The 21233-nt window shown below is 41.6% G+C and overlaps 1 protein-coding gene across 21 annotated transcripts in view; it reads right to left on the bottom strand.

Annotated features, from left to right (window-relative positions):
• LOC104015306 (adenomatous polyposis coli protein-like) overlaps positions 1-21233 on the bottom strand; it is a 177676-nt gene that overhangs the window by 23635 nt on the left and 132808 nt on the right. For all 21 annotated transcript variants that reach the window (XM_087770708.1, XM_087770706.1, XM_087770722.1 and 18 more), the window contains one exon: positions 8086-8190. In XM_087770708.1, the coding sequence (XP_087626834.1) occupies positions 8086-8190 (105 nt within the window). The remainder of the gene's footprint in view (positions 1-8085; positions 8191-21233) is intronic.

Raw genomic sequence — 21233 nt, 5'->3', positions numbered from 1 at the left:
AGTGCACACAGGTCCTTGAGCAAAAGCAATCCCACGAATGCGTTTACCTTTGCCCAAGGCAGGAGTAACCCAGACTGTCTTCCCCAGCATATTTTTTATGTGCACTACAGGGACTTTATCCCCCTCTACAGTACGTAAAAGTTTTGATTGGGCAGGGCCAGCTCGATTAGCAGATCCCCTAGTGTTGACTAACAAGGTGGCCTTTGCTAAATGTGTATCCCAATGTTTGAATGTCCCACCACCCATGGCTCTCTGTGTAGTTTTTTAACAGTCCATTGTATCGTTCGATTTTCCTGGAGGCTGGTGCATGATAGGGGACGTGATATACCCACTCAATGCCATGCTCTTTGGCCCAGGTGCCTATGAGGCTGTTTTGGAAATGAGTCCCATTGTCTGACTCAGTTCTTTCTGGGGTGCCATGTCACCATAGGACTTGCTTTTCAAGACCCAGGATAGTGTTCCGGGAGGTGGCATGGGGCACAGGATATGTTTCCAGCCATCCGGTGGTCGCTTCCACCATTGTAAGCACATGGCGCTTGCCTTGGCGGGTTTGTGGGAGTGTGATATAATCAATCTGCCAGGCCTCCCCATATTGATATTTCAGCCATCGTCCTCCATACCAGAGAGGCTTTAGCCGCTTGGCTCACTTGATTGCAGCGCATGTCTCGCATTCATGGATGACTTGTGCAATAGTGTCCATGGTCAAGTCCACCCCTCGATGATGAGCCCATCTATATGTTGCATCTCTTCCTTGATGGCCTGAGGTGCCATGGGCCCACTGAGCTATAAATAATTCACACTTATGTTGCCAGTCCAGATCCACCGGAGCCACTTCAATCTTAGCAGCCTGATCCACCTGCTGGTTGTTTTGATGTTCTTCAGTGGCCTGACTCTTGGGTACGTGAGCATCTATGTGACTGTCTTGGTTTCAGCTGGGATAGAGTTAATTTTCTTCCTAGTAGCTGCTATAGTGCTGCGGTTTGGATTTAGGATGAGAATAATGTTGATAACACACTGATGTTTTAGTTGTTGCTAAGTAGTGCTTACACTAGTCAAGGACTTTTCAGCTTCCTATGCTCTGCCAGGTGCACAAGAAGCTGTGAGGGACCAAAGCCAGGACAGCTGACCCAGACTGGCCAAAGGGCTATTCCATACCACATGACGTCACACACAGTATATAAACTGTGGGAGTTGGCCAGGAGGCAGCAATCGCTGCTCAGGGATGTGCTGGACATTGGTCGGTGGGTGGTGAGCAATTGTACAGTATAGCACTTTTTTTGTATATTATTATTGTATTATTATTTTATTATTATTATTACTACTATTACTACTATTCTATTTTATTTTACTTCAGTTATTAAACTGTTCTTATCTCAACCCACGAGTTTTCTCCCTTTTACCATTCCGATTCTCTCCCCCATCCCACCGGTGGGGGGGAGTGAGTGAGCAGCTGTGTGGTACTTAGTTGCAGGCTGGGGTTAAACCACGACAGTGACGTACTTTTACAACCAGGTTCTCTATCCGGGCAGCAATGTCTTGCCACAATGCAGCAGCCCAGATGGGTTTGCCTCTGCGCTGCCAGTTGCTCTGCTTCCGTTTCTGCAACCACCCCCACAGGGCATTTGCCACCATCCATGAATCAGTACAGAGATAGAGCATTGGCCACTTTTCTCATTCAGCAATATCCAAAGCCAGCTGGATGGTTTTCACCTCTGCAAATTGACTTGATTCACCTTCTCCTTCAGCAGTTTCTGTTACTTGTCATACAGGACTCCATACAGCAGCCTTCCACCTCCGATGCTTTCCCACAAGACGACAGGACCCATCAGTGAACAGGGCATATTGCTTCTCATTTTCTGGCAGTTTATTATACAGTGGGGCCTCTTCAGCATGCATCACCTCCTCCTCTGGCGAGATTCCTAATTCTTTGCCTTCTGGCCAGTCCATGATCACTTCCAAGATTCCTGGACAAATGGGGTTTCCTATTCAAGCCCATTGTGTGATCAGTGCGATCCACTTACTCCATGGATCATCAGTTTCATGATGTGTACAGGGGACCCTCCCTTTGAACATCCAGCCCAGCACTGGCAGTCGGGGTGCCAGGAGGAGCTGTGCTTCAGTACCAACCAATTCCGAAGCGGCTCGAACCCCTTCATATGCTGCCTATATCTCTTTCTCCGCTGGAGTATAGCAGGCCTCGGATCCTCTGCATCCCCGACTCCAAAACCCTAGGGGTCGACCTCGAGTCTCCCCTGGTGCTTTCTGCCAGAGGCTCCAGCTAGGGCCGTTCTCCCCGGCTGCAGTGTAGAGCACATTGTGTACATCTTGTCCTGCCCGGACTGGCCCAAGGGTGACTGCATGAACTATCTCCTGTTTAATTTGTTCAAAGGCTTGTCATTGCTCAGAGCCCCATCTGAAATCGTTCTTCTTCTGGGTCACTTGATAGAGAGGGCTTACGATCAGACTGTAATTTGGAATTCTCCAAAAACCCACAACGCCCAAGAAAGCTTGTGCTTCCTTTTTGCTGGTTGGTGGAGACATGGCTGTTATTTTGTTGATCATGTCCATTGGGATCTGATGACGTCCATCTTGCCATTTTATTCCTAAAAACTGGATCTCCTGTGCAGGTCCCTTGACCTTACTTTGTTTTATGGCAAAGCCAGCCTCCAGAAGGATTTGGACTATTTTCTTCCCTTTCTCAAAAGCCTCTTCTGCTGTGTTGCCCCACATGATGATGTCATCAACGTATTGCAGGTGTTCCGGAGCCCCACCCTGTTCCAATGCAGTCTGGTTCAGTCCATGGCAAATGGTGGGGCTGTGTTTCCACCCCTGGGGCAGTTGATTCCAGGTGTACTGGACGCCCCTCCAAGTGAAAGCAAACTGTGGCCTGCACTCTGCCGCCAAAGGGACTGAGAAAAACGCATTAGCGATATCAGTGGTGGCATACCACTTGGCTGCCTTTGACTCCAATTCATACTGAAGTTCTAGCATGTCTGGCACAGCAGCACTCAGTGCTACTTAGCAACAACTAAAACATCAACATTATTCTCATACTAAATCCAAAACACAGCACTATACCAGCTACTAGGAAGAAAATTAACTCTACCCCAGCTGAAATCAGGACAAAATTATAAAAAATAACAGAAAAAAATTCTAGTTATACTGGAATATTTAAACTCATTTCATTCTCCATTTGAATCCAGAACATTTCATGCATATTCCAGAATAAGCATTAGCATAGGATACTAAATAAGTACAACTGGAATGATTTAAATTCCCAAATTATTTTATTCCAATATATATTTCCTATGTAAACAAGCACTTCCTTTTGCTGTTATGGATGGGAAAATTTGAAAAACGTAAAGCTTAGAATGAAAACTATATTAGACTTCCTAAATTATTTCACTTTAATAATCTGCAGTGCTATGAATATGGGAAAGAACCCTGAGATTTTTACACTGACTGATCCATTAATATCATCTTGACCTCAGACTACATTCAGAGGATTACAGGTTTTGTATATGTACATGCCAAAATTCTCCACTCAAGTTCAATATGCTCATTTTATCCAAGAACGAAAAAAAGATGCACATTTGGAGCACTACCTATGGAAGTCCAGTGTAGCATAAATAGAAATATCATACTTATCCAATTGTTTCTAAAAAACGGTATCGACTTTGATCCAAATAACTATTTCCTTCAAAGCCATCATTTTTGGTCTTACTACTTTGAGGATGCCAGGAGGACCAAATTAAATGCAATTACCTTTCTTACTGGCTCCTAAAGACTGATCTGAAAGTAGTAGTATCAGAAATGTGTAGCCATTCATCTGAGAAACTGGAAAATGACAGAGAGGTGTACATGGACCCTTCTTATGTAGAACCTTCTCTTTCCAAATCTTTTCCTATCCTTCTCCTTCATCTTGTTTTCTCTTTTTATACTTTCCTGTCTTTCACTTGTTTTTTGTTGTACTATACTTGCTATTTACTCTGTCAATCAGGTTGTGTTCCCTATTTTATTAATTAATTTATTGATTAATTAATTTATTTATTTATTTATTAATAAAATAGAATACCTCATTGAAATCCTTTATAAAATTTGCATAATAAATGTTTGAATAAATTTCATTACAGTAGCAGAATAGTGAGCATTATGGAACAGAAGAGAAGATAGCTGCAAGATGGTACAGAAAAGGACACGGCTGAATCCTGAAAAATCCTTTCTTCAATTGGCAAATTTTCAATTAGCATTGCTCATATGACTACAAAACCAATTAGCCCCATATTATTCAGTTAAAACTTTTTGCACTCCACTTAATAGTGATTGCTCAAAGAAACAAAGTATATTGACCTGGTTTATCAGAAATAAATGCTATGCCCAATCTATTAAGCCTTCTGTCTCTGGACTTGCCCTAAAAGTAAATAATCCCCAGATGTCTCTTAGAATGCAGATTCAGAGCCTTGGATCTATCAACCTCTAGGAGGAAAGAATACAAATGTTTTAAATATTTTAACGACGCAAAGTTCAAAATTGCTCAAATCCTAAACATAAAACGTCAAAGGAAGAATGAATGGTCTACTTTGCATAATGTCTGCCAAGGCATATGAGAAACCCTTCTTCCTTCCTTGTAAAATATCTGTTGTCCAAAATAACTCCTGATTCATACAATCAAGAAAGAAAATACAGCCACAATGCATCAAGTATTTAAATACATTATGCTTTCAGCCCCAAAGCAGCGCTGAATTATTTTTTTTCCCCAAGTGACCTGGTTTCAGCCGTTTTAGTTAATGCTGGGTTAAACCATGACAGTCCTTTTTGGTGCCCAACATGGGGCTTGAAGGGTTGAGATAACGACAGATCTGACCAGAGCGTGTTAAAACAAACTTGTTATAAGCATTCATCATTAGGTTAATAGTCGCTGGTCATGACGTTGATTTATTTGCTCTCAGTGTTGTTGTGCTTGTTCTCAGAATTGATTTTGGGTGCACTTGGTGGGTAATGCAGAAGGATGGGGAAATCTGATGTGTACCTCAAGGGGATTTGATTTTGGGTGAAAATAGCCAATGAACTGAATTGTATTATGTTAATTGCTATGTAATACTGTATGTCATCACTACTATGGTCGCTATATGCCATATCACCAGTAAGAATCACCCGGATTAATGACGAATGAACTCTGAGGAAACCGAGCAAAGTGCAGAGGTGATGGAACCAGAACTGGCTTCAGCATGCAACAATCCAACACCACACACCATCACTCCTGCCCTGAAGGACTGTTATGACAGATGGAGCCCAAAGTCATGGACTAAATGAACTCAGTGGACATTTTAGAGGGATGGCCCATGGACTAAGGGAATGATATCTGTGTGTATATATCAAAAGACAGGAAAAGTGGTGGTGATTAATTGGAATATATTGGAAAGTGTGGGACCTGGGCATGACCTATATGGTATGGAATAAGGGATGGATACTGTCCTGGTTTCAGCTGGGATAGAGTTAATTTTCTTCCTAGTAGCTGGTATAGTGCTGTGTTTTGGATTTAGGATGAGAATAATGTTGATAACACACTGATGTTTTAGTTGTTGCTCAGTAGTGTTTACACTAGTCAAGGACTTTTCAGCTTCCCATGCTCTGCCAGGTGCACAAGAAGCTGGGAGGGGGCACAGCCAGGACAGCTGACCCAAACTGACCAAAAGGCTATTCCATACCATATGAGGTCATGCCCAGTATATAAACTAGGGGAAAAGCTGGCCGGGGTCTATTGCTTAGGTGTCCGCTGCTCGGGAACTGGCTGGGCATCAGTTAGCAGGTGGTGAGCAATTACACTGTGCATCACTTGTTTTGTATATTCTTTTATCATTATTATTATTATTTTCACTTCCTTTTCTGTCCTATTAAATTGTCTTTATCTCAACACATGAGTTTTACCTTTTTTTTTTTTTATTCTCTCCCCCATCCCACTGGCGGGGAGTGAGCAAACGGCTGTGTGGTGTTTAGCTGCCTGCCGGGTTAAATCACAACACCAAGCAATAAAGCTGTCATAAGAACTAGAGTGAGAGCCTTAAGCAACTGTTCAGATATAGCAGAGAGAACTTAATGGTGATCAAATATTTTTCAAAAGCAAAATTATGGGCTATGCTTAATGTTAAATCAAATTAAATAATCAAGCCAAACAAGAATTTATATTCTTTCTGATAAATCTTCTTGTACAGGATACTTTCAGAAGGATTTAAATAATTCTACTTCCCTAAATTAGCACAAATATTTTACACGTGAATTAAACGATCAAATTTATAGCATGGAATTTTAAGAGCCCAAATTACTAATGTGAATGTCTCAGCTACAGTCGGAGATTATGAAGTGAATGAACATTAATTAGTGCATGATAAATAATTAAAGTATTTTTAGCCAGAGGTCCCAAACTTGCAAAAATATTAATATAAAAAGATAAGAAAAATTTAACGTAGCTCTCTAAAGACAGTGCTAATGTGTTTCACTAAAAAAAGGAATGACAATGTAAGATTATTTAAAAGCATTTATATAATCCTTCAGTACACTTCCAGGAGATTATCTCATTGATAATACTGTTTCAAAGCTTTATGTAAAATAGTATCGTATTGGGTTTGCGTGGTAAGGTTTTGGTAGCAGGGGGGGCTACAGGGGTGGCTTCTGTGAGAAGCTGCTAGAAGTTTCCATTGAGTCCGATAGAGCCAATACCAGCCAGCTCCAAAACGGACCTGCTGCTGACCAAGGCTGAGCCAATCAGCACCTCTGTGATAACAGATTTAAGAAGGGGGAAAAAAACCTGCGCAACTGCAGCCGGAAAGAGGAGTAAGAATATGTGAGAGAAACAGCCCTGCAGACACCAAGGTCAGTGAAGAAGGAGGGGGAGGAGGTGCTCCAGGCACAGGAGCAGAGATTCCCCTGCAGCCTGTGGTGAAGACCATGGTGAGGCAGGCTGTCCCCCTGCAGTCCATGGAGGTTAACGCTGGAGCAGATATCCACCTGCAGCCCATGAAGGACCCCATGCCGGAGCAGGTGGATGTGCCCTGAAGGAAGCTGTGACCCTGTGGGAAGCCCGCACTAGAGCAGTTTGTTCCTGAAGGACTGCACCCTGTGGAAGGGACCCACGCTGGAGCAGTTCATGAAGAACTACAGCCCGTGGGAAGGACTCGTGTTGGAGAAGTTCATGGAGGACTGTCTCCTGTGGGAGGGACCCCACGCAGGAGCAGGGGAAGAGTGTGAGGAGTCCTCCCCCTGAGGAGGAAGGAGTGGCAGAGTCAACGTGTGATGAACTGACTGCAACCCCCATTCCCCGTACCCCTGCTCCGCTGGGGGGAAGGAGGTAGAGATATCGGGACTGAAGTTAAGCCTGGGAAGAAGGGAGGGGTGGGGGATAGGTGTTTTAAGATTTAGTTTTTATTTTCTCATTACCTTACTCTGATTTGATTGGTAATAAATTAAACTAATTTCCCCAAGTCGAGTCTGTTTTGCCTATGATGGCAATTGGTGAATGATCTTTCCCTGTCCTTTTCTTGATGCATGAGCCTTTCATTATATTTTCTCTCCCCTGTCCAGCTGAGGAGGGGGAGTGATAGAGCAGCTTTGGTGGGCACCTGGTGTCTAGCCAGGGTCAACCCACCACAAATATTAACAAAATATTAATGATAAACCTGCCATTTGATCATTTTCGTTTTCAAAATCACTAATATTTCAGTGATAATTTCTCAAGTGAAATTTTGAGCAATTTCCCATAATTAAACCATATTTCTAATATTACAGTTTGCCTAGAATAAAACACATTTTCTATAGTCATTCTTTTTATTTGTTTAGTATTAGGCTCATTTATCATTTAAATAAAAGAAAACGGCTCCTTGCATTATGGAATGTTTACACTTCATCCTATTAAAACATTTCTTTCTAATAAATACAAGAAAGTTTCTCACTTCCAGATGGAATGAAGAAAAGTGTGTATCTTTTAAAAATGAACATGCATACAAACACAATAAGGTATATACCAAAATATAAGCATTGTACATTTCAAGTATTTAATTATACTATCAACATAGAAAATAATCAATTTACCTGACCAGTACCAGTAGTTGCTATGCTGATTTCTGCTGTTCCTTGACCTTCATTGTTCCTCTCTGTATCATGGGAACCTGCATTATGCTTGCTTTGAGGTGCCCTCTGTTAATACAAGAGTGTATGAAATTATATACAGAAATAAAGTACACTTTAACATTCAAAGCTTTCTAAACTATAAATGCATCAATGCTATATCTTCACAAAGCCATTGAGTAGTGCTTTGTATTCCATAACTCTTAGCCTCAATAATTAACAGCTGAGACAGAGTGTCTTAGAAAAACTGCAAGATGAAAGCAAAGCATGTCCTCTCAGGATTACAGTCCTGCAAGACAAAGGATTTGCTGTGAGACACAAACACCATTCTCTACCAGCTGTGCTCACATCACTATCAGAAATGTAACAGAATAGGAGCAAAAAACTGTCTTCTCTGCAATGTCATGTGATCTGTGCATTTACTTGGAGACAAGGCTAGCACAGTTAATTTAAGATTCCCATTCAAACACAAACACTTTCTGGGTGAACAGAAGGGTACACGTATAGTACGAATCTTTCTACATTTTAATGACAAACAATGCAGGAGTGACCACTTTGATGCCAATAAAATTTAAATAATCTGCTACTGATCAACCAAATCGTATTTTTTCAAAATGAATGCAAATGATACAGCAACCTAGTACAGACACATGTTCCAGTTTCTTAAGGCGATCCAATTTTTGATACAACTACATGAAAATTAAACTGTTGTCACATCCACTCAGAGAAATCACAAGATCAACACCAAAAATTGGGCTTTATATATTTCCTTAATAAAGCAAATAGAACAACTGAGCAGAATACTGTGTAAAGTGTCCAACATCATCCACTAATTTGGTTAAAATGTTCCAGTTTTTCAGAATGACATAAACCATTCAGTCCTTGGAACTGGCTTGAAGTCTGAAATTCAAAAGGTATTACCTTATCTCCAAAGCAGGATTATTCTTATAATGTTAGTTTTGATGCCAAGCCTCATTTTTCCGGCTCAGAGGCTACTACCATAACAGACAGTACTCTCTTGTATCCCTCTCATTTCATTTGCATAACTATACTTGGTTTATCAAATTCCATTTCTATGGGGCTTTACAATTTTTATGAGCAGTCCAGCCTATGACAGCATAGTCCGCTTCATCTTGCTTTATGCAAATTTCTCTGTAACATCTAGCAGAAACATAGTTCTCTTCAACGTACATATACTAAAACTTCTTTCATTGCCTGAAAAAATGGTGAACAAACTCATATAGTACCACTGGCATGCACTCTTAATTTGTTTTATTCATATAAAAACATTAGTCTCAAATCCAGAAAATATTTAACATCCAACAGGATTTCAGAAACCAGTAACTAACTGATTAAATACATGTGAAATAATAATTTAGAAATAAACATTAAAACCCAAAATCTATACAGTTTAAGTAATGGAAGAAGATACTTCAAAGAACACAGGAACATTAAACAAAGTAATAACATGAAAAAATTGAAACTTATAATTAGTAACATTTTCCTTAATATTATATGTTTAAGTATGGAAGATGAATGACCACAAGGCAAAACTCTCAAAATATTTTAGGAGATACAGTGTTGTTATTCTTTTAAACCTGATCTATAGTTTTAAAACTTACCATCTCTATCAGTGTGTATGAAATTATATTGTTATTGCTGCTAATACAATGACTAAAGAAATTTTGCTTCCCAATACAACAGCAGGATGCAGTCAAGATAAGCCCTGTTGTACTATGCGCTGAATACAGTATAAGGACTCTCCCTGTCTCAAAGTACTTTCAATCTTGAGTATAGTATAGTGAAGTGATGAGTTAGACATAAAATCTAGATCTAAACCTCCAGAAATAACATTGGCCCGTTACTTGATGAGCATGGTAACCTCACAAACAGGGATACAGACAAAGCAGAGACATTTAATGATTTCTTTGCCTTGGTCTTTAACACCGATGATGGGCTCTGGGCTAGAGAACCATGACTGTGAGAATGACAAACTCCCAACCAACCCCGAACTTTTGCGGGATTTGCTGCTCCAGCTGGATCCCTATAAAACAATGGGGCCTGATGGGATTCATCCGAGGGCACTGAAAGAGATGGCTGATGTCATAGCAATACCTCTCTCAATGATTTTTCAATGCTCTTGGGAATTTGGGGAGGTCCCAGTTGACTGGAAGCTAGCAAACATTGTCCCAGTCTTCAAGAAGGGCAACAGGGATGACCCCGGTAACTACAGGCCTGTCAGTCTCACCTCTGTGCCTGGCAAAATTATGGAGATTATTCTGGGAGTTATTGGAAAACACCTGAAAGACAACACAGTCATTGGCTCCAGCCAGCACAGATTCACGAGGGGAAAGTCCTGCTTGACAAACTTGATTTCTTTCTATGACAAGATTACCCACCTAGTTGACCAAGGGAAGCCAGTCAATGTAATCTTTCTGGATTTCAGTAAAGCCTTCGATACTGTCTCTCCCAGTATCCTCCTGGACAAAATGTCCAGCATACAGCTGGATAAACACATAATGCAATGGGTGAGCAATTGGCTGATGGGTCAGGCTCAAAGGGATATATTAAATGGGGTTACATCGGGCTGGCGACCAGTCACTAGCGGGGTTCCGCAGGGATCCATCTTGGGGCCAGTGCTCTTCAATATCTTCATAAATGACTTGGATGCAGGACTTGAAGGTTTGCTATCTAAGTTTGCCAATGACACAAAATTGGGAGGAGCTGTTGACACTCTCGAGGGCAATTAGAGAGCTGGGCAATCACCAACCATATGAAGTTTAACAAGGGCAAGTGCCGGATTTTACACCTGGGACATGGCAACCCTGGACGTACATACAGACAGGGGAATGAGAGGCTGGAGAAGCAGCCCTGCAGAGAGGGATCTGGGGGTTCTGGTTGACGGCAAGTTGAACATGAGCCAACAGTGTGCCCTGGCAGCCAAGAGGGCCAACCGTGTCCTGGGGTGCATCAAGCACTGTATTGCTAGCCGGTCGAGGGAGGTGATTATCCCGCTCTACTCTGCACTGGTGAGGCCTCATTATGAGTACTGTGTGCAGTTTTGGGCCCCACAGTACAAAAAGGATACAAAGCTACTAGAGAGTGTCCAGAGGAGAGCCACAAAGATGGTGAAGGATTTAGAGGGGAAGCCATACGAGGAGCGGCTGAAGTCACTTGGTCTGTTCAGCCTGGAGAAGAGGAGACTGAGGGGAGACCTCATCACGGTATACAGCTTCCTCACAAGGGGAAGAGGAGGGGCAGGCGCTGATCTCTTCTCCCTGAAGACCAATGATAGAACCCAAGGGAACGGCAGGAAGATATGCCAGGGGAGGTTTAGGTTGGACATTAGGAAAAGGTTCTTCACCCAGAGGGTGGTGGAGCACTGGAACAGGCTCCCCCGGGAGGCAGTCATGGCGCCAAGCCTGACATCGTTTAAGAAGCATTAGGACAACACCCTCAGACATATGGTGTGAATTTTGGTGTTGTCCTATGCAGGGACAGGAGTTGGATTCGATGATCCTTGTGGGTCCCTTCCAACTCAGGATATTCTATGATTCTATGATTCTATGAATATAACACAGGACAGAACTTTCCAAACAGTCATTACATAACAATAATTTTTAATCCCATGAAGAAAGTAGCATTCAAAGTATCTAGAGGCGAAAAGCTGAACTGTTCATTAGCAAGGCTCTGAATCACTGTGTTGCCCAGTTGATGCTATTTATATGTTATTCCTCCAAGAACAGTTCCAGGTTTGGGGCCTGAGGAGTGTGTGGGGGTAATTTATTAAATAGTTTTGATGCATCTAGAGAACAAACAGGGATCTATTTCATTCCCTGACAACATAAACAGAACTCTCTCCTACATTCTCTGTACCTCTCTTCCCAGTCACATAAGTTTTTTGTTTACTACATGCTATTTATGAAAGAGATGGTTTTCCATTTCCAGAAAAAGCTCTCAAAAGTATACCATGACAAAAAGCAGTCAACATAACACTCAAATTAATTTATAATTATAAAGAAATTATTTACAGTTACTACCAGGGTTCACCTCACCTTAAATGCATGTTTGCAGTCACAACATGCATAAACAAGCACATACTTTACTGTCACATGAGTCATCAGCAGGGTGTGAATGTGAAACCTTCAAGTTCACAGAAAAGTCTTTTTACCGCTTTCATTACTGGAGTAATTTGAAGTGAGAAGCTGTTCACTTTGTGCATACCGACCCAAAGGAGTTAACAATATCACACAGCCAGCAGATAATTGGTATTTATTGAAAATTGATTCTTCTACTTCATCTATTTGTCTTGGGAGTCTTCCAATTTACAAGAAGGGCATGAGGGAAGACCCAGGAAACTACAGACCTGTTAGTCTAACCTCAGTACCTGGAAAAATTATGGACATGATTATACTGGGTGCTATTGAAAGGCATTTAAAGGACAATGCAGTCATCGGGCACAGACAACATGGGTTCACAAAGGGAAAGTCCTGTCGAACTAATTTGATATCCTTCTATAATAAGGGCACCCGCCCAGTGGATAAAGGGAAGGCGATGGATGTAGTTTCTGGATTTTAGTAAGGCTTCTGATACTGTCCCTCACAGCATCCTTCTGGACAAGTTGTCCAACTGTGGGATGAGCGGGTTCACAGTGCGCTGGGTGAAGAACTGGCTGAATGGCAGGGCTCAAAGGGTTGTAGTGAATGGGGCTACATCTGGCTGGCGACCGGTCACCAGCGGTGTTCCTCAGGGCTCAATTCTAGGGCCAGTTCTGTTCAATATATTTATCAACGATCTGGAGGCAGGAGTTGAATGCATCCTTAGCAAGTTTGCCGATGATACCAAACTGGGAGGTGCTGTTGACGCTCTCGAGGGACAGGAGGCCTTGCAGAGGGATCTAGATAGACTGGAGTGTTGGGCAATCATCAGTGGCATGAAACTTAACAAGTCCAATTGCCGGATTCTGCACCTAGGATGGAGTAACACCAGACACAAGTATACATTGGGAGAGGAGTGGCTGGAGAGCAGCCCTGCAGAAAGGGATCTAGGGATGGTGGTCGACAGCAGGCTCAACAGGAGTCAGCAGTGTGCCCTGGCAGCCAAGAGGGCAAACCGCATCCTGGGGTGCATTAAACACAGCATAACCAGCCAGCCAAAAGAGGCGATTATCCCTCTGTATTTAGTGTCGGTGCAGCTTCACCTTGAGTATTGCATGAAGTTCTGGGCCCCACAATTTAAGAAGGATGTTGAGGTCCTTGAATGCATCCAGAGGAGGGCGACAAAGCTGGTGAAAGGGCTGGAAGGCATGTCCTATGAGGAGCAGCTAAGGACTCTGGGTTTGTCTAGTTTGGAGAAAAGGAGGCTGAGGGGAGACCTCATTGCTCTCTACAGCTTCCTGAGGAGGGCAAGTGGAGAGGGAGGTGCTGATCTCTTCTCCCTGAGATCCAGTGATTGATAGCATGCGTGGGAACGGTTCAAAGCTGTGCCAGGGGAGGTTCAGACTGGATATTATAAAGCATTTGTTTACCGAGAGGGTGGTCAAACACTGGAACAGGCTTCCTAGAGAGGTGGTCGATGCCCCAAGCCTGTCAGTGTTTAAGAGGCATTTGGACAATGCCCTTAGTAACATGCTTTAACTTTTGGTCAGCCCTGAATTGGTCAAGCAGTTGGACTAGATGATTGTTGAAGGTCCCTTCCAAATGGAACTATTCTACTCTATTCTATTCTATTTATATATATATATACACACACATATAAGGATGACTCAAATATATTTTATATCTTTTTCAAAAAATATATATAACATTACAGTAAATAAATTAATATTCATCTCTGTCAGACTGTGAGTTAGTAGTTGTAAAGATAGCATAACCACTACAAGTATGCCCCTTCTTTGCATTATCTTTTAACACTGAAGGTAGGACGTGTGGATGAAAATATATAAGCTACCAATCACATCAGCTAAAGAACCACCAAATGTAAACAACAGAGTGTAATCTCTACATGTGGTACAGCATCTACAGAATGGCACTGTAGAGAACTGCTAATGTAAAACAACGAGATGTCTCAAAGAGCCTGGTGCTAAAACCACAATGCAGAGCGACGGTCGCTAGGACCCAGGACCGGACAGTACCCTGGAGTGAGGGTGAGGGAGGGAGTCCTGTGGAGACAGGGCGGCCTTGCCTTGGCCCCATTCCCCATGGTCTGTGAAGCGTCTTATTCCCCCCCCACACACACCTACTGCCTGGGGGACAGTCCTGGTATCACTCCTCTTGGTTTTGACTGGTCGCTGATGTAATTTTCCAATTAGCAAAACTACTAACCACTTGTGCCTTGGGAAAGGAATTTGGGAGGGAGCTAAAAGATAACAAACTGTGGAAAACTAATGGCTCTGACCTTGAAGAAGAGCTAACAAGCCGACAAAAGTGAACATCTTGGCACCAAAGACTGGACGGTGGCCAGAGAAGATAAAACTGCAGAAAGTAGGTGAAAGGTAAATGCGGGGAGGGGAGATCGCGACCACCGACTCAATTCAGGACCGAAAAGACTTGCCCCCCCACACCTGAGAGGAGCATGCGTGCTAATTTACATAGCAAGCAAGGCTAATTTAAATACAGTAAACCAATAGTGTATGAAATGTTAATCACTAACCAATAAGTGTAGATTTAGGCGGGTTTATACTAATCATGTAGCCTGATAAATGTGCTGCAGTTTGTGTGTCTTGTGTGTGCTCGTGTGTGTGCCGGTACTCGTGTTTACGTTAGTGCTCATGTTCGTGCGTGCGCGATTTGTGGAATTATTATCACCGAGCACCCTGCGCAGAATCAACATCTCTATAAGAACCTTCACTTCGCCTCACTCTTCTCCTCTCCTCACCGAATACCCTTGTTGGCAGGACCAACACTGGATCCAGGACTGGTGATTCTCTTTTCCTTCTCTCCCTCCCTTTCACTTTTCCTAAGGTCATTAAGTTATTAAAGTTGTTAAATTGAAGTCAAGTACTGCATAGCCTACCTTGATTTTCTGTAAAACCGCATAGCTGGGGTGAATATAACTGTGAGAGGGTTGGCGGGTATCGAATATTTGTGCTCAACATTTGTCTCTATAGAAGCTTTCTATTAAAGCTGGTGTTTGTGTACGGACCTTGAGTGTTGGCCCACCTTAATCCACACTGAGAGGATTTGCGAATCTTTGTCACTCCTCCCCCCTCCTCCCCAGGTGGGACGTGACAGGCACACAGGTCCAGTTCATTAAACAGAACGACCAATTCTGGGACATGATTTTTGGAAGAACTGTGAAGCAGAATGAGTGAACTATGATTCTGTTGTCTCAGAAGCTGGCTGTGTACTCTTGTGTGAAGAGGCCTTACAGAAGTTCTCATTTAATCATCCCTGAAATGGATAAATAACAAAATCTCACACATGCAATGTGATGACTTTGAAGTGCACAAGAAATATTAACATTGGTATGGTGGGTTGACCTTGGCTGGCCACCAGGTGTCCACCATGCTGCTCTCTCACTCCCCCTCCTCAGTAGGACTGGGGAAGAAAGTAAGATGAAAAACTTGTGGGTCGAGATAAAAGCAGTTTAATAAGAAAAGCAAAGGCCACATGTGGAAGCAAAGCAAAGCAAAGATTTATTCCGTACTTCCCATCAGCAGGTGATAGGAACATCCTGGTGATGTCACTTCCTGGGAAGTAGGGCATCAGTACGCATACCTGTTGCTTCAGAAGACAAACACCTTCATAATGAATGCCCCCCGCTCCTCCTCCTTTCTTTTTTTTTCTGCTTTTATTGCTGAGCATGTTGTCATATGGTATGGAATATCCTTTTGGTCAGTTTGGGTCAGCTGTTCCAGCTATGTTCCCTGCCAACCTCTTGCCCACCCCCAGCCTACTGGCCTTTGGGGGCATGAGTGGTGGTTGGAGACACAGCCTTGATGCTGTGGGAGCACTGCTCAGCAGCAGCCAAAACACTGGTGTGTTATCAACACCTTTCTAGCTACAAATACAAAGCACAGCACTATGAGGGCTGCTATGGGGAAAGTTAACTCCATCCCAGACAGACCCAATACAATTGGTTTCTGAAAAGCCTTGCCTTGAGCTTAGTCTATGGGCCATGTTCATACTTTAGTGTACCTTTTTTTCTCCTAAGAAAGCTCATTCTATGAATGGGCTTTTTCTTTCTAAATTTGCCTCTTGAAAGCTCCAAAGTGGAATCTTTCAAGCCAAAGTAAAATTGAGAGATGCAGGGAGGAAAACTATTTCTCATGATTTATCTCAAGGGCTTGGTGAAACTGAAATGCTCTAAATCTTATTACAATCTCCCTTCCTCTCTGCTTTCTGAAGAGACCTCTTTCTCTGTAGTTGTTCATTTAAATTATAAGTGTTCATTCTCAGGAGGCATTAGCTGGGTTTAGAGCCCCTCTGTCATTCCTGAATTCTAGCATCACACTACAAAAGGAACAAAGTTTTGAAGTTACTGAGTATGCTTGTTTGGTGCTTGTTACAGGAAGATAGGCTCCCCCCATCTTGCTATGCTCTAAATGCTTTTAAAGTAAACAGGAACTATCACTTGTCAATTGTTAATTTCCCTGTATTTACTAGTAGAAAAAAGAAATCTCTCGGTGTGACATTTGCAAGAATAGTAGGCCTTGATTCTTTTTGCTAAGATAACAAATTACAAATAATTGTACTTAGTACTTTGTAAAAATGAGTTGCAAAAGTAGTCCCTTGTGTATTTATTAGGAATAATGGCTTTTTTAGGCAAAAGACACTTTTTTTTCACAATATTCCTGTGCCTTATTATTTTCTGTGTGTTGAAAACTGCAGATAAACTATTATTTTCTTAGATACCAAAAATGTTTATTTCACCATAACTTCATAGTACATACAAAAACTATATACATACTGGTATAAGAAAGAATGTAGTAAGATCAAGAGAATAATGCAATGAACAAAACCAAGAAAACATAAGACTGAAAACATTTTGTTACGGTTAAGTCATAAAGGAGAAAAAAAATCTTGTAAGTCAAATCATTAAGAGAACTCCTATCCATCACAGTGCTTTATCAAAATAGTTTAAAGTTTGCTGAGCATAATCTCTGAACAGAATAAATTATCTGCAGCAACACTGTCTAATTGAAACACTTCACATATTTCAAATGACAGGTATTATGATAGAAAGGCCTGGACCACTATAACAAATTAAAACACCATATTAAATACTTGCTAAGAAATTGTTGCGGGGTTTGGTTTTTTTTTTTTTTTAATGCAATTTCAGATTCGTACTTGGCAGCCAAACATTCTGTCTTTGGAGGGGTCTAACTCTATAGTGGATTGCAAACCTTATGAAAATCTCACAAAATATATACTAGAAGTCTCATGAATTTGGAAGGTAGCATCACTTGCAGGCAAATTACCTCAAGTTTTTCTAATAGCATTTACAGGAGTTAGTAACTTTGCAAACCTTTAAAATGTCTTAAAAGTTTCTCTGCTGATTTATCTCCCAAAGCTATTTTCTATGGTATAGTATTATATTTTGTCATATACTACAATATATATTGCACTTAGATTCTGCAATTAGTGGCCAACTGAATTAGGAGACAAGCTATGATATTTATTATTAAATATTTATAAACATAAGGAGCACATTCAAGTTGGGTATCACTATATCAGGCACTGTATAAAAATATCATAAATGCTTCATGTTTATATTTTTCAGTTATACAGACATTGCAATTTGACTGCTACTACCTTTCTTCTTGCCATCAGGCAATTTCAGAATTAGATTCAGTTGCTACCCACAGGAGATGGCCATCCTTTGGCAAAATGATTAAAAACACACTATGTAGTATTAATAGGTGTGTAGTTACTCCCTCCTTAACCACCAGTACCCTGTTAACTCTCTCCTAAAATGTGTAAATGTACAACCAACCCTTCCAGAAGCTTTATTGATAGGACACACCACAAAAAAAAATTTGATATATTAAAGAATTTCCATGTATTCAGAGGCCAAATAAGAGAAAGGACTGGAGTGAAGAACTGGGACAAAAACTACTCTTTGAGTCCTTGAGGTGAGTCCAAAATACTGTGCTATTTTTTCCAGAATAAGAGAGAAAAATTCTGTAATGAGAAAAAGCAATGGTAACACAGCAGTCAATTATTTAAGGCTATTCAGACTAAGTTGATACCACTTGTACTACAATATCACACATATTTAACTAATTCTGAACATTAGTAAAATTCTTCTCTTAAAATAGAGTACCATATCTTATAGTGCTTCTCTGCCAGTAAAGCCTTCTCCCTGAGGCTGTGTACCTCCTCAATTTGCTGACCAACTCATTCTTCTTTCAGCACTACCCTACAACTTTTTAAGTGCCTGTACACAGGTCCCCACCAAACTGCTCTTCAAAACGTATCCCCATCCCTTTTCTGAAACTCATCATCAGACTAGCTTTATGTGGCATAATATTTACTCTTCTCTACCAAAGTTTATTATTTCCAGAACTGTGTCCATACTACTAGACTGCAATCTGAGGAGATGTCAAGGGAGCAGATAGGAATGAGGTGTGTGTTGCACACTCGAATGCAACTATAGGGAGGTTGTAAGGCAGTATGTAGTAAAGGCACAGAGAAAGGACTTTCAATTATTGAATTGCTTAGTTTCCCTACTAAGGAAGCTGACAGCTGTTTGATAACGTGATAGTGAACTGCTTTCACAGTGGTGTGCACGCATAGATGCCTCATTTTATGATTTTACCTCCAAAAGTTATCAGTGTCATTTTAGTCAACTGTGACCTCCTTATACATTGATTGAAACAGTTTGTTAGGTGGTAAAAAGGCAATTTTATCACCTGATGGTGACAACATAGTTACCACCATAGGTGACAGCTGATTTCCTTATCCCTAACCATGATCCCATCGGAATTAATTACAGATTTCAAGTCCAACTTCTCTCTAAACTTAGAGTAAATAAATAAATACAAATCAGATCACTAATAATAAATTGGGCATTTTTGTTCAGAAGCATTTTGAAAGCTTTCATAACACAATTTTGAAAATATCCTCAAATTGTTTTGAAAACTATATTAATTATATCTGTCCAGTAACAAACCAGACAAAAAAGGTTTATAGCTAATAGAGGAGCTCATTACTTTAGAAACAAGCTTTAATAGATGAAATCTACTGTATCCGCTCAATTAAGGTTACTTGAGAAAGGGAGGAAAGATATGTAATCTTGCTAAAAATTACTTATGAAATGCACAGAGTTTAATTTCATAACAAAACTAGAGATTAAATCTTATAATTGCCTATTTCTGACATCTACCAGATTGCACCTTCCCCATGGTTGCTATATACCCCTGCAACAATTTCTATCCATACAACATAAAAGTTTTATTAGGAAACTTTCACCTTTGCTGTGGACACGGGGGCCCAAATCTTGATGTTGACAGCCTTCAGGCTATCCTAGAAACGATTTTGTATTTTAGGAAGTGATAATGTCCATGATGAGCCTTGAGCTGCCAACTCAGCCTGACTACTGTACCACCCTGGATGGATGGACTGATCTGTGTAATGGTTTTGGCTGGGATAGAGTTAATTTTCTTCATGGTAGTTCCTATGGCATTATGTTTTGGGTTTGTGATAAAAACAGTGTTGATAACATAGGGATGTTTTGGTTATTACTGAGCAGTGCTTACACAGCGTCAAGACCTTTTCTGCTTCTCACACCACCCTGCCAGTGACTAGGCTGGGGGGGGGGCGGGCACAAGAAGCTGGGGAAGCTGGGGGAAGGAGAGGGAGGGAACATTTGGAGTTACATTTGGAGTTATCACATCTGTCTTCCCAAGTAACCGTTACGTGTGATGAAGCTCTGCTTTCCTGGAAATGGCTAAACACCTGCCTGCTGATGGGAAGGAGTGAATGAAGTCCTTATTTTGCTTTGCTTGCATGCACAGCTTTTGCTTTCCCTATTAAGCTGCCTTTATCTCAACCACAACAATCTGGAAAAAAACCTCCTGCTGTACTGCTGTTTATTGTAGTCATTTTACTTGTACTACTGTTGGTTATTCTGTGCAAGCCCCAATTCTAAATATGTTGTGGATATTGTTCTTAAGGACAGTCCACCAGGGCCTTGCTGGTTAGGATTCTAACTTTTTAATTCACACATCTCGGGCACTGGCGAATGTTAGAAAGGGAATTGATTGTTGGATTTGTACACAACATCCTGCATCTGGGCACCAAGGGGTTCCTGTGGTGGGAATGCTGGTATTGGTGGAATTGTGGGGCCATGCACCAAAAACTTTTGTCAGATATTACTCCATTCAGTCTAATCTCTCAACCACCAACTATCCACTGCCACCTTGGTAAAGAACGGATCAGTTCTATGTCCTCCAGAACTTATGGGCTATGATCCATCCCGTCATCAACTACAAACCATGCAGCAGGGACCATCCTACACCATGCAAACATACTGTGCCAATATCAACAAATGCCTGAAAGACACCACTCACTGCCGTGACCTTAGCACAATAGGTGCCCCCAGCCTATACTGGCTGTGCGGCAACAGTGCCATGAGAACCTTCCCATAGAGGTGAGAGGGGACCTGCACACCCAGATGTATACTGCCTGGGATGCATGTTGAAGAAAGACTCTTCACAATCCATGTCCACAATTACCCTAATGTCCTGCGACATCGGTGTGGTATTAACCCTTTGGTAAAATGAGGATCTGGATTTCACCAGATTGCATGGATTCTCCTTCCTTGGCTAGGGGTCTCTGAGCTGGAGAAAACGACCGTCAATCTCTTTGCTACCCTGGAAAATATAGAAAACGTAACAACCGATGCCATCCAAGCACCGCAGCAAGAAATCACTCAAGTATCACAGACTACTGTTCAGAACTGTCTAGCCTTAGACTACTTGCTGGCCGCACAAGGTGGCGTTTGCGTGTTAGTAAATACCTGCTGTGTCTATATCAAGCAAGATCAACCCTGCAGGTGTCAGAACACCAACCTCACCTAGCTTATTATATAGCTAATGACCCGCAAAAATAACACCCTAGCCTATAACTCCACATCAAGTGATGATTTGAGAGAATCAAGGGGTGGAA

The sequence above is a fragment of the Nipponia nippon genome, unplaced genomic scaffold (assembly GCF_047370975.1).
Source record: "Nipponia nippon isolate SJK-2023a ecotype South Korea unplaced genomic scaffold, ASM4737097v1 scaffold_33, whole genome shotgun sequence".
Classification (NCBI taxonomy): domain Eukaryota; kingdom Metazoa; phylum Chordata; class Aves; order Pelecaniformes; family Threskiornithidae; genus Nipponia; species Nipponia nippon.
The sequence above is the reverse complement of the archived record's forward strand: the minus strand, read 5'-3'. Positions and strand labels throughout refer to the sequence as shown.